This window comes from Manis javanica, chromosome 3, assembly GCF_040802235.1.
Source record: "Manis javanica isolate MJ-LG chromosome 3, MJ_LKY, whole genome shotgun sequence".
Lineage (NCBI taxonomy): Eukaryota > Metazoa > Chordata > Mammalia > Pholidota > Manidae > Manis > Manis javanica.
In genome coordinates this window covers 114,738,098-114,751,347 of record NC_133158.1, presented here as the reverse complement: position 1 = coordinate 114,751,347, position 13,250 = coordinate 114,738,098, and the positions used below count along the sequence as shown (strand labels likewise).

At 37.7% G+C, this 13,250-nt stretch overlaps 1 protein-coding gene across 6 annotated transcripts in view; it reads right to left on the bottom strand.

The window, feature by feature from the left end:
* ATP13A4 (ATPase 13A4) overlaps positions 1 to 13,250 on the bottom strand; it is a 122,375-nt gene that overhangs the window by 60,610 nt on the left and 48,515 nt on the right. For all 6 annotated transcript variants that reach the window (XM_073231901.1, XM_073231899.1, XM_073231896.1 and 3 more), the window contains 4 exons: positions 11,265 to 11,335; positions 11,092 to 11,172; positions 9,517 to 9,586; positions 7,869 to 8,003 (listed from right to left, as the gene is read on the bottom strand). In XM_073231901.1, coding sequence (XP_073088002.1) covers positions 7,869 to 8,003; positions 9,517 to 9,586; positions 11,092 to 11,172; positions 11,265 to 11,335 — 357 coding nt within the window. The remainder of the gene's footprint in view (positions 1 to 7,868; positions 8,004 to 9,516; positions 9,587 to 11,091; positions 11,173 to 11,264; positions 11,336 to 13,250) is intronic.

Genomic DNA, 13,250 nt, shown 5'->3' with positions numbered 1-13,250 from the left:
CAAGCAAAAGCTGAGGGATTTTGCTTCCCACAAACCACCTCTACAGGGCATCCTACAGGGACTGCTCTAGATGGGAGCACCCCTAAAAAGAGCACAGAACAAAACACACAACATATGAAGAATGGAGGAGGAGGAATAAGAAGGGAGAGAAGAAAAGAATCTCCAGACAGTGTATATAACAGCTCACTAAGAGAGCTAAGTTAGGCAGTAAGATACTAAAGAAGCTAACCTTGAACCTTTGGTAACCACGAATCTAAAGCCTGCAATGGCAATAAGTACATATCTCTCAATAGTCACCCTAAATGTAAATGGACTTAATGCACCAATCAAAAGACACATAGTAATAGAATGGATAAAAAAGCAAGACCCATCTATATGCTGCTTACAAGAAACCCACCTTAAAGCCAAAGACAAGCATAGACTAAAAGTCAAGGGATGGAAAAACATATTTCAGGCAAACAACAGTGAGAAGAAAGCAGTACTAATATCAGACAAAATAGACTTCAAAACAAAGAAAGTAACAAGAGATAAAGAAGGATACTACATAATGATAAGGGTCTCAGTCCAACACGAGGATATAACCATTCTAAATATATATGCACCCAATATAGGAGCACCAGCATATGTGAAGCAAATACTAACAGAACTAAAGAGGGAAATAGACTGCAATGCATTCATTTTAGGAGACTTCAACACACCACTCACCCCAAACGATAGATCCACCGGGCAGAAAATAAGTAAGGACACACAGGCACTGAACAACACACTAGAACAGATGGACCTAATAGACATCTATAGAACTCTACATCCAAAAGCAACAGGATATACATTCTTCTCAAGTGCACATGGAACATTCTCCAGAATAGACCACATACTAGCTCACAAAAAGAGCCTCAGTAAATTCCAAAATATTGAAATTCTACCAACCAATTTTTCAGACCACAAAGGTATGAAAGTAGAAATAAATTCTACAAAGAAAACAAAAAGGCTCACAAACACATGGAGGCTTAGCAACATGCTACTAAATAATCAATGGATCAATGAACAAATCAAAATAGAGATCAAGGAACATATAGAAACAAATGACAACAACAACACTAAGCCCCAACTTCTGTGGGATGCAGCGAAAGCAGTCTTAAGAGGAAAGTATATAGCAATCCAGGCACACTTGAAGAAGGAAGAACAATCCCAAATGAATATTCTAACATCACAATTATTAAAACTGGAAAAAGAAGAACAAATGAGGCCTAAAGTCAGCAGAAGGAGGGACATAATAAAGATCAGAGAAGAAATAAACAAAATTGAGAAGAATAAAACAATAGCAAAAATCAACAAAACCAAGAGCTGGTTCTTTGAGAAAATAAACAAAATAGATAAGCCTCTAGCCCAACTTATTAAGAGAAAAAGAGAGTCAACACAAATCAACATAATCAGAAATGAGAATGGAAAAATCACGACAGACTCCACAGAAATACAAAGAATTATTAAAGACTACTATGAAAACCTATATGCCAACAAGCTGGAAAACCTAGAAGAAATGGACAACTTCCTAGAAAAATAGAGCCTCCCAAGACTGACCAAGGAAGAAACACAAAAGTTAAACAAACCAATTACGAGCAAAGAAATTGAAACAGTAATCAAAAAACTACCCAAGAACAAAACCCCGGGGCTGGACGGATTTACCTCGGAATTATATCAGATACACAGAGAAGACATAATACCCATTCTCCTTAAAGTGTTCCACAAAATAGAAGAAGAGGGAATACTCCCAAACTCATTCTATGACGCCAACATCACCCTAATACCAAAACCAGGCAAAGACCCCACCAAAAAAGAAAATTACAGACCAATATCCCTGATGAATGTAGATGCAAAAATACTCAATAAAATATTAGCAAACAGAATTCAACAGTATATCAAAAGGATCATACACCATGACCAAGTGGGGTTCATCCCAGGGATGCAAGGATGGTACAACATTCGAAAATCCATCAACATCATCCACCACATAAACAAAAAGAAAGACAAAAACCACATGATCATCTCCATAGATGCTGAAAAAGCATTTGACAAAAATTCAACATCCATTCATGATAAAAACTCTCAGCAAAATGGGAATAGAGGGCAAGTACCTCAACATAATTAAGGCCATATATGATAAACCCACAGCCAGCATTATACTGAACAGCGAGAAGCTGAAAGCATTTCCTCTGAGATCGGGAACCAGACAGGGATGCCCACTCTCCCCACTGTTATTTAACACAGTACTGGAGGTCCTAGCCACGGCAATCAGACAAAACAAAGAAATACAAGGAATCCAGATTGGTAAAGAAGAAGTTAAACTGTCACTATTTGCGGATGATATGATACTGTACATAAAAAACCCTAAAGACTCCACTCCAAAACTACTAGAACTGTATCGGAATACAGCAAAGTGGCAGGATACAAAATTAACACACAGAAATCTGTAGCTTGCCTATACACTAACAACAAATCAATAGAAAGAGAAATCAGGAAAACAATTCCATTCACCTTTGCATCAAAAAGAATAAAATACCTAGGAATAAACCTAACCAAAGAAGTGAAAGACTTATACTCTGAAAACTACAAGTCACTCTTAAGAGAAATTAAAGGGGACACTAATAAATGGAAACTCATCCCATGCTCATGGCTAGGAAGAATTAATATCGTCAAAATGGCCATCCTGCCCAAAGCAATATACAGATTTGATGCAATCCCTCTCAAATTACCAGCAACATTCTTCAATGAATTGGAACAAATAATTCAAAAATTCATATGGAAACACCAAAGACCCCGAATAGCCAAAGCAATCCTGAAAAAGAAGAATAAAGTAGGGGGGATCTCACTCCCCAACTTCAAGCTCTACTACAAAGCCATAGTAATCAAGACAATTTGGTACTGGCACAAGAACAGAGCCACAGACCAGTGGAACAGATTAGAGACTCCAGAAATTAACCCAAACATATATGGTCAATTAATATTTGATAAAGGAGCCATGGACATACAATGGCAAAATGACAGTCTCTTCAACAGATGGTGCTGGCAAAACTGGACAGCTACATGTAGGAGAATGAAACTGGACCATTGTCTAACCCCATAGACAAAGGTAAACTCAAAATGGATCAAAGACGTGAATGTAAGTCATGAAACCATTAAACTCTTGGAAAAAAACATAGGCAAAAACCTCTTAGACATAAACATGAGTGACCTGTTCTTGAACATATCTCCCCGGGCAAGGAAAACAACAGCAAAAATGAGCAAGTGGGACTACATTAAGCTGAAAAGCTTCTGTACAGCGAAAGACATCATCAATAGAACAAAAAGGAACCCTACAGTATGGGAGAATATATTTGAAAATGACAGATCCGATAAAGGCTTGACATCTAGAATATATAAAGAGCTCACACGCCTCAACAAACAAAAAACAAATAACCCAATTAAAAAATGGGCAGAGGAACTGAACAGACAGTTCTCCAAAAAAGAAATACAGATGGCCAAGAGACACATGAAAAGATGCTCCACATCGCTAATTATCAGAGAAATGCAAATTAAAACTACAATGAGGTATCACCTCACACCAGTAAGGATAGCTGCCATCCAAAAGACAAACAACAACAAATGTTGGCGAGGCTGTGGAGAAAGGGGAACCCTCCTACACTGCTGGTGGGAATGCAAATTAGTTCAACCATTGTGGAAAGCAGTATGGAGGTTCATCAAAATGCTCAAAACAGACCTACCATTTGACCCAGGAATTCCACTCCTAGGAATTTACCCTAAGAACGCAGCAATCAAGTTTGAGAAAGACAGATGCACCCCTATGTTTATTGCAGCACTATTTACAATAGCCAAGAATTGGAAGCAACCTAAATGTCCATCGGTAGATGAATGGATAAAGAAGATGTGGTACATATACACAATGGAATACTACTCAGCCATAAGAAGTGGAAAAATCCAACCATTTGAAGCAACATGGATGGAGCTGGAGAGTATTATGCTCAGTGAAATAAGCCAAGCGGAGAAAGAGAAATACCAAATGATTTCACTCATCTGAGGAGTATAGAAACAAAGGAAAAACTGAAGGAACAAAACAGCAGCGGAATTACAGAACCCAAAAATGGACTAACAGGTACCAAAGGGAAAGGAACTGGGGAGGATGGGTGGGCAGGGAGGGATAAGGGGGGGGAAGAAGAAGGGGGGTATTAAGATTAGCATGCATGGGGGGGAGGGAGAAAGGGGAGGGTGGGCTGCACAACACAGAGAGGACAAGTAGTGACTCTACAACATTTTGCTAAGCTGATGGACAGTAACCGTAATGTGGTTGTTAGGGGGGACCTGATATAGGGGAGAGCATAGTAAACACAGTACTCTTCATGTAAGTGTAGATTAAAAATTAAAAAAAAAAAAAAAAGAAAGAAAGAAAGAAAAGGGGGATTACTCCTTAACAGGATAAAACTATTGGTAAATCAAAGATCAACGCATGCTTTAAATATCCTTAATGTTGATCACTTAAAGTGTGTCAGATGAACAGCCTTGGAGGTACTCTTTTCTGATAATATTCCTTTCTCTTAATTAAAAAAAAAAAAAAAGCAGTTACTGTGTGCTGACCTCCAATGAGTTCTGCACAGTGGTATAGAGGGCATGTCAAAGTGTGGGCAAAGGGTCTGTTTGTTTCTATGCAGAAGATCAAGGCCTAGTTTGGATACCCAGAAAATGAACTAAGATATGATATGAGGAGGAGCTTCCGGCATCAGCACTCTCTGGAGGACTTGTGCCGGGGGATGATCATCAAAAAGCCTCCACAGGCATCCGGACGATGCTGTGGTTGTGGCTGCATCCAGCCCACCATCTCCTGGACTTGCCATAGGAATGAGGAGGGAGATGTCTAGGCTGGCATGTGCATACAGTGAGACAACGAATTTGACCAGATCTGTACTGTTGGAACTCAACCAGGAGTTGGGAGGGGTGCAAGTTGTAGCACTCCAAAATCTCATGACTATAGACTATCTATGGTTAAAAGAACATATGGGATGTGAACAGATCCCAGAAATGGGCTGCTTTAATTTGTCTGATGGTTCAAGTACAGTTGGACAATATCCATCATATCATAGATAAATTTTCACAAATGCCTAGGGTGCCTAAATGGTTTTCTTGGCTTCACTGGAGATGGATGGTAATTATAGATTTGCTTTGTTTATGTCACCGTATTCCTATTATGTTAATATGTGTGTGCAAATTAGTTAGTAGTTTAAAACCTATACATACTTAAGGTACTATACAAGAAGATATGTCAAAGAAATAATCAATCCTCCCATGTTTCCTTCATATGCTACATCTATAGCTTTTCTTCTTCCTTCCTAATTACAACCCTTAAATAGAATTCATGCCTCATATCGAATTTACCGAGTATCATAATTCCTCCAGGTGGTAAAGATACCTCGAGACAAGTGCTGGGCATAGAAGCCACAGGGCATAAATCTGCAAAGAAGTAAAAAGCTAACCTTTGCAAACAATATGGCTTCTCTCTCACTTACCAACTTTACATTTCCCTGTATGGCCCCGGAAGATGACTGGTTAGCCAGAGACGGGTAAGATTCCTCAAGGGAGGAACAACCTAAGACAGGCACAGTCACAGGAGGGCCATCAGGTGAGAATTTGGGGATCAACAGAGGTGAGGCTCAGAACCTCACCCCCCCTGCTTTGAGAGAAATCTTCTGCATCCGTGGATGTCTTGCTGCCCTTGTCTAGCCTGGATTAATACTTAGTCCATAAGCACACACCTGATCATCTGATCATCTACATTTGCCCTCTTACAGCACTAAACTATGTTTTCTACCTTTATCTTGCATCTACCTACCACTTCAGCATTTTATTAAAAATAAAAATAATAGTAATAATAGGAGAAATGTGGGATCAACCTATAAATCAAGTACAAAAATCAAATGAATATTCATATTTGACCTGATTGTTTATAGGTCATAATGCATGATCAAAACCGAAAGTTTCTGTGATGACTGCCCTTGTACTGTTCACCATGTAAGAATTTATTCACTATGTAAGAATTCGTTCACCATGTAAGAACTTGTTCGTTATGCTTCAGAAGATTGGAGACTGATGAGAATTAGGCTTGAGATGGATTAATGATTGTACATTGAGCGTTGACCCCCCTATACTGAATTTTATTGTTGTTAACAACCATTTGATCAATAAATATGAGAGATGCCCTCTCAAAAAAAAAAAAAGACATTTTTCCCATAAACTTCCATAATAAAAACTAGAGGTGTGCTCAGCTAGGAAAATTTTCAGTCCATTGACATAATAAAGTTCATACTTAAGAATAAAAAAAAGAACTAGAAACAAGTTAAATATCCATCAATATAAGATTGGTTTAAAAATTATGACACATTTAGAGAATATACATTTGTACAGATATGGAAAGATACTTAAGATATATTAGGTGAAAAATACAAATACAGAACAATATACATATTGTACTCTCATTTGTGTAAAAACAAACCAATGCATATGTTTAATATTACTGAAAGTATACAGAACATCTTGTCCCAGTGGATGTCTATTGCAAGGGGGACCTGGACATTGGGAGACCTAAGATGGAAGGGATATTTACTTTTTATTTACACTGTTTGCTGTAATTGAAATTTTAAAAAATCATAACCTTATATTACTCATTCTATTAAGAAAAAAACTAGCTAGTTAAAAAAAATGTTTTTAAAAAGTGTTTAAACTATGGACCCTAGGAATATAGTGGTGATCTTAGCAAGGGCTGTTTAAGTGGAGTCTTGAGAGAGGAAACCAGGTCAGTACAAGTGATAAGGGAGACGGAGATGAGTAAATGGTAAGCATGTGCATAAAAAACACAAGAAGCTTTGCTGTAAAAAGGAGGAGAGGTGGGATGGGAGCTGAAGGCAGAGGCATGGTCAAGAGCAGGGATGGTTTCAGTTGTTCCAGGGCTTTTTGAGGTGGAAGGAACTTGAGCATGTTTGAATGCTGATGGAAAGGGTCTTGGTGAGAAGGGACCATTGATTGAGCACAGAAGCCCCTGAGAAAGCAAGAGAGGATGCAAGCAAGGCAGAGGCCACTTCCTCCTCTGCAATGAGAGGTTAGGGCAGGAGGGAGGTGGAGGCAAGTGTCATTCAGCAATTGGAGAGTAGGGAGTTGAGCAAATTCTCATCCTATGGTTTCTAGCTTCATTGTGAAACAAGTGGAGGGGGGTGTTATTTGCTGAATTAAAGGAAAAGTGGAATGAACAGTTGGGTATCTCAGAAACTTGGAGAGATTTGGTTTAAAACCTTAATTTCAGAGAACAGGAGAACATGTTGCCAGAGACATATAGAAACCTTGCTCAGATGAGGATGTCATTCATGGATTTAAAGTGCAATCAACAACCTATTCTGTGTGATTTTTTTCCCAACAGCATCTCCTGGTGCAGCCATAAATAATGCCAAGAGTTGGACAGGGGCTTTCACAAATGAGTACCAACCAAACATAAAGGACAAAGGAGTCAGTATTAAAGAGGGTCCTCCACCTTCCATCCTTCTTTCACCACCTCAGTATTCTCTGTATATGTTTTCACTTATTCACAGTTCACAAATATTCTTTTGACAAATCTGTCTGAGTAAGTAAAAGAGAGGGACAAAATGACTTGAAAGATTAGGAATTGGGATGTAAGGTAAAGGATTAACACTTGTTGAGCATCAGCTTTTGTGCTAGATATATTTAATCTTTGTCTCATTTATTATGGAATGGGCAATGACTATTTCCTGATTCTCCTTCCTAACAAAATTTCAGTAGTCATTTCCAGAAACCATAAGACTGGTAGAGAAACTCACCTCTCTGAGATCATACACTGTCAAAGCTATGGAAATGACAGACATGATTATGATGGCAAGAGCATACTCCTTATAGTCTTCGCTAAACCACAAACAGACACTGAAGAGTTGAAATATGTAAAATGGATTTAAAACCTGTTGGCAGACATAAAAACAGGAAAACAAGGGAAATATTTAGGCTTCACACATAGCTATTCATTGTTTGTTTTCATAATCACCTTCATGACATGAATCATCCCACACAATATTCTTATTCCTTTATTTATTCAGCAATCACTATGTGCCAGACATGCATTAAGCAACTCTCCCTGAATTTTCTCATTTAATTTCCATTATTACCTTCCTAACCAGAATTTATTCCTTACCATCATTGTAAAGAAACTGAGCCTTATATCTTGTGAAATTTGTGCATGGTCACACAACTGCAGCTCTCATAGATCAAGACTAGAGCCCTGGAGTAATTTGGCCCCATAGCACTAACTTCTCATCACTGCTGCACCTTCTAATTTACAAAGTTGTGTCCCATGTATCTTCATGTTGGCCCTGACAACAGTTGTGTAAGGAGTAGATGTTTTCATGTCCAGTTTACACTAACTGACTTTCAAAAAGGTGAAGTATTAGTTCAGGTTTTACAGTATTAAAATGCTTTCTAGTCTGTTGTCTTCTCTATGACACATCTGCCATATTTGAAACCATTAAAGTAGTTTAAATTAATGTAGGAATAGAAGACTACATTTTCCCACAGGTAGAGAACCAAGCTAAAAGTGATAACTTGTAACAGAGCATTCAGATCACTGTGGGAGAAGGTAGAAATAACTCCAACAGTTGTACTCCTGCTTTGGTTTAAAATATTTTGTGCTCCTACTCAAATTAATTCCCTCTAGGTGATTTCCATCTGTCTAAAACAGGAAAGGTAATCATTTCTTCTGGTTAGGGAAGAAACACGCAAAAACTTTTCCTATCAGTTTCTTTTGCTTTCTTTCATGCCTGAAACCTTGCTAGAAATATTGAGAAAGTACCTGGAATTTAGTAAGCCTTTCTTTAAAACAAGGAGGAATGGAGGTGAAGTGCAGGAGAAGACCCAGAGTGTAGCTGTGTGAATATACTTTCATAATAATCACTGTTAAATGGAAAATAAGTCCAGTGGTAGAGTCAAAGAGCACAAATCCAACTGTAAATAATGGTCAAATCCTTCTTTCCTTCCCACACACACCTCAAGATCAACAGAACTAATAAGCCTGAACAGATGTCTTTCTTCCTACAATTTTGGACACTAAAGAAATTGTACATGTTGACATACGAAAAGGACTGAGTTTTAAGATTTTTAGTTTTCATTTTAGTTCCACAAAGTTGATACAGGCTAAAATGCATAGGATTAAAAAGGAAAAAAAGAAAAACATTGTGTTCCTCCAGTCATTAAAGTATAAGCAGACTGGTGGTCCGAGCATTATATTTTATACCGTATCAGGCAATGTGTTCAAAAGAGGGACTCCAAGAAAAAAAGAGTAGAAATGAGCTATGAAGAAAACATGCTTTGTGTTCCTCTAAAATATCCCAAATTATAGTTACTTATTAACAAATAACAGCTTGATCAATTGACTAGGACTTCTTTATTTTCTTTTCAACACCAAAAGAAATTACTGATTACCTCCTTGATGAGCAGTTTCCAAATTGGTGTGATTTCAACATCGATAGTATTAGGCCCACATATTAACCTCCTATAGGGAGAGATAACAAATCAGTCAGTTACTAAAAATAAAAATGAAACTCATTTCTCACCCACTTACAGAAAGGTCTGTTCCATGTTCACTTTCCCGCTTGAGGGATCAAGCCTCCCATGTTATATAACACCCCTAGTCCTTCTCAGAATTACTGGGGAGGTGGAGGGCTCTCAGGAGCACAAACAATAAACACAATCAGATTGTATCTATTGAATTAGACTCTTACTGAGGTCTGCACATTTCCCTGATGATAATTTGGGTATTTAATATTAGCCATTGTCTCACTCAAGCAGTTTCAGAATTGGAACTCTCTCAATTCTGTCCTCAATTTTGACACCATGGATATGGGATGGAGGTCATTACCAGAAAACAGTTTTACTGATAAGGGATACTGCACCTGCCTTCCCATTCCTGTTTAGTTCTGGGAAGCTGCTTTTTGTTTTAATGTGATGGAAAGGGTGTTAGGATCCTCCAAAAGACCCACACCTAGAGTTATACAGCCCTTTAATTGAACACACAGAAGTTTTTTCTTTGCTTATGCAGAGTAGTGACCCCTTGTGAGTTATTTTGCTGGTGAAAACACTAACCCCTCTCTCTGTGCCTTCCCCATTGACATTCAGATCAAATGACCAACTGTATTAGGGCAATGCTTCTCAATCTTTAATTGTCACACAGATAATATATTGATGTTGATGATACGAAGATTCGGATTCAATAGGGGTGAGATGTGGTCTAAGATTCTATATATTGAATAAGCTTCCAGGAAATGCTGATGCCAGAAGGCTCTAGTCTTTTCAAAGTACTGGAAATGGGATGGAGGGGAGTGGGAGAATCACAGGAACTTAGCACTAGCGAGGCATGCACAGAGTCTTATTCTTCTAAACAATTAAGAAACTAAAGCCCATAGAGGAGAAAAAATTTGCTCAGTCACACAGTGAGTTAGTGACACTCTTGACATTCAACCCAGTGCCCTTCTGAAACACTGCCCTGCCTGGTACCTGAGTTGGAACTGTGGAGCTACAGGTCTTGCATGACATTCTTCTGCTGCTCTATGATCATTATTTAACTATTTAAGTATGTTATCATAGTATAATATATATTTCTTGTTACTTAGTCAAAATTGGCCCATCCTTATTATTATAGTAACCTTTATAATTTATAACATTATGTAGAGAAGAAAGAGAACTAAACCTATAGTCAGAGTGTGAGACTCAGTTCTTGCTCTGTCACTTCCATCTGCATGACCATGTTCAGGCTGTTAAACCTCTCTGAGCCTCAGATTTCTCATGTATTACACTGAGAGGATGAAGATGTCTGTTCTATCTCCCCACAAGGTTACTCTGATAAAGTGGGATAAAGCATGTGAAAGCATTTAATTTAATAATACTAAATAGAGTATTGCAACATTTTTCAGAGACTGAAGAGAACTATTTATTGGCTCTCTATTTGGCTAACTGATAACAGTCCTTTTGAGTGCGTGTAGATAACAATATGCATGGTACCTAATCTCTTGCTCTTCTCTTGTTAGACCTGATCCAAATTTTAGATGTATCTTGTCAGAACTGAGCCAGTCTTCCAAAGAGCTAAAATAATAATAATGAGAAAAATATATTTAGTAACAATATTTTTGAGTTAACATTTTTCTTTTTTGGCTGCAGTTGCTCAAAGAACTTACCCAATTTTCTGGAAGTGTCCTTCTAAGTTGTTCCAAACATATCTTATTTTCTGCACTTTTATGCATCTCACCTGCAAAAGAAAAGTAGTAAGAAAGTCTCTAGTTTGAGGATCAGTGAATACCCAGCAATTCAGTGGTTAAAGAAGTAGCTGTGGAAGAAGCAAAGATGGAGCCCTCATATACTTAAGACCGTATCCTTTCCTAACTAATCCTACCATTTCCTACTACACAAATGGCATTCTTTACTAGAAGTCATCATTCAATAAATATGTATCATGGACCTATTATATGGATCAGTGTATGAATAAAGCTCTGTCTCTGCCTTCCATTACTTGAAAACCTGAGAAGAAAAGAAAATACAAAACAAAAAAGAAAACTATACCACACAAATATGTACATGTCTAAGAAATAAAAATATAATAGAGTGAAAAGTAGAGCATTGAAATGCTATAGAAATACAGAGAAGACAGAATGCCAAAGGCCTCATGGAGAAGATGACATCTGAGCTGCAGCCTTGAAGGACTGAAAGGATTTTGCTTAGATGAGAAAGGAAAAGGCATTTTAAGAGCTTATGCACAAGTCAGTGGTGGGGAAAGGACAAGTGAGTGGGGCCTCTGACACAGATGTAGAATGAGGTGAAAAGACAAATAAAGGTCAGATTATGTAGACTGAATTGCAAGGATGAGGTATTTAGGACTTTATCTTTACACAGTGGACTCAGAGCAGCCTAGAGAAGAGCCACTGAAAAAGATGAGGCCGGCAGCAGGTTTCTAGAAGAGAGTGAGGAGGTTATTCCAGGAAAATGTGCTCTAGGAAGTGAGGTTCTGAGGGTGTTGGACATAGAAAGGAAAGGAAAGGCTAATGCTTTGACAATTATACCTCCTTGTTTCTGATTTCTTTAAGCAACTTTATATATTAATTTGAATTTCCATTAACTGATGAGGCTGTGACTTAATGAAGTACAAGAGAAATATAAGATTATCATAGTACTGGAGCAATAGTTATAACTTCATTGATTATTGATTTGCCCACTGGAATCAAGTAGGGAGCTTGAAAAAATACTGATGCCTGGGTTCTACTTCCAAGAGATTCTGATTTCACTTATTTAGAGTGGTGCCTGAGCATAAATATTTTTAAATTTCCTCAGAGAATTCTAATGGGAAGCCAAAGTTGAGAAAAGTGTTTAACACTTTCTTTTAGAGCTACTCTGATAATTGCATCTTTGAGAAATTCAACTAAATTTCTCTGCACCACACTTTCCCTATGAATACTAAAACAATTGGCCAGAATATTTCTAATTTTCCCTGCAAGTCCTCTGAATATGTTCTATATCTATGAATATTATAGTCAGTAAAGATAGTAGGTAAATTCTAGAATTGGGACGAGCATATAGCTGGTAACATAGTAAGGGTTCAATACATTTTTTATTAAATGAGTGGAAGCTTGGTATAACCACATGACAACTTGAAATAGAATTTAAATCTCTAAGCTCCAAGATCTGGGTTACTGCAAAGGAATCTTAACCCTGTTCAGTAAATATATGTGTGTGCACACAGGTGCAGACACACACACACACACACACATTCATAGATACCCATAAGAATGCTAAATGTAATATTTTTTATTTTACAGAATAGATTTATTTCAGTGAGGTTGGTTGCAAAGTAACTTTTTTGAAAAATAAGTCCTGTTTTCCAATTGATTTTCAGTAAAAAAAAAAAAATTGGAGTAAATCGGCATGGGAATGATTCTGCTCTCACAAGCTGTAAATCAGAGTGAGTAAAGAGTATTTGGAAGAGACTAGCCTGGGTGTGTTAGCCATCATGGCTCATCTTATAACTTAAGTTTCTCCTCACCTCCCCCTTTCCTTTTCAGACATCCCTGCAATTTTGCAAATAGACCTGGACTGTAATCTCAACCACTGTTCACTGAGGACTTGAGGGCAATTTTCACACATTATCTTTATTCTGGGTTACGACTGATAGT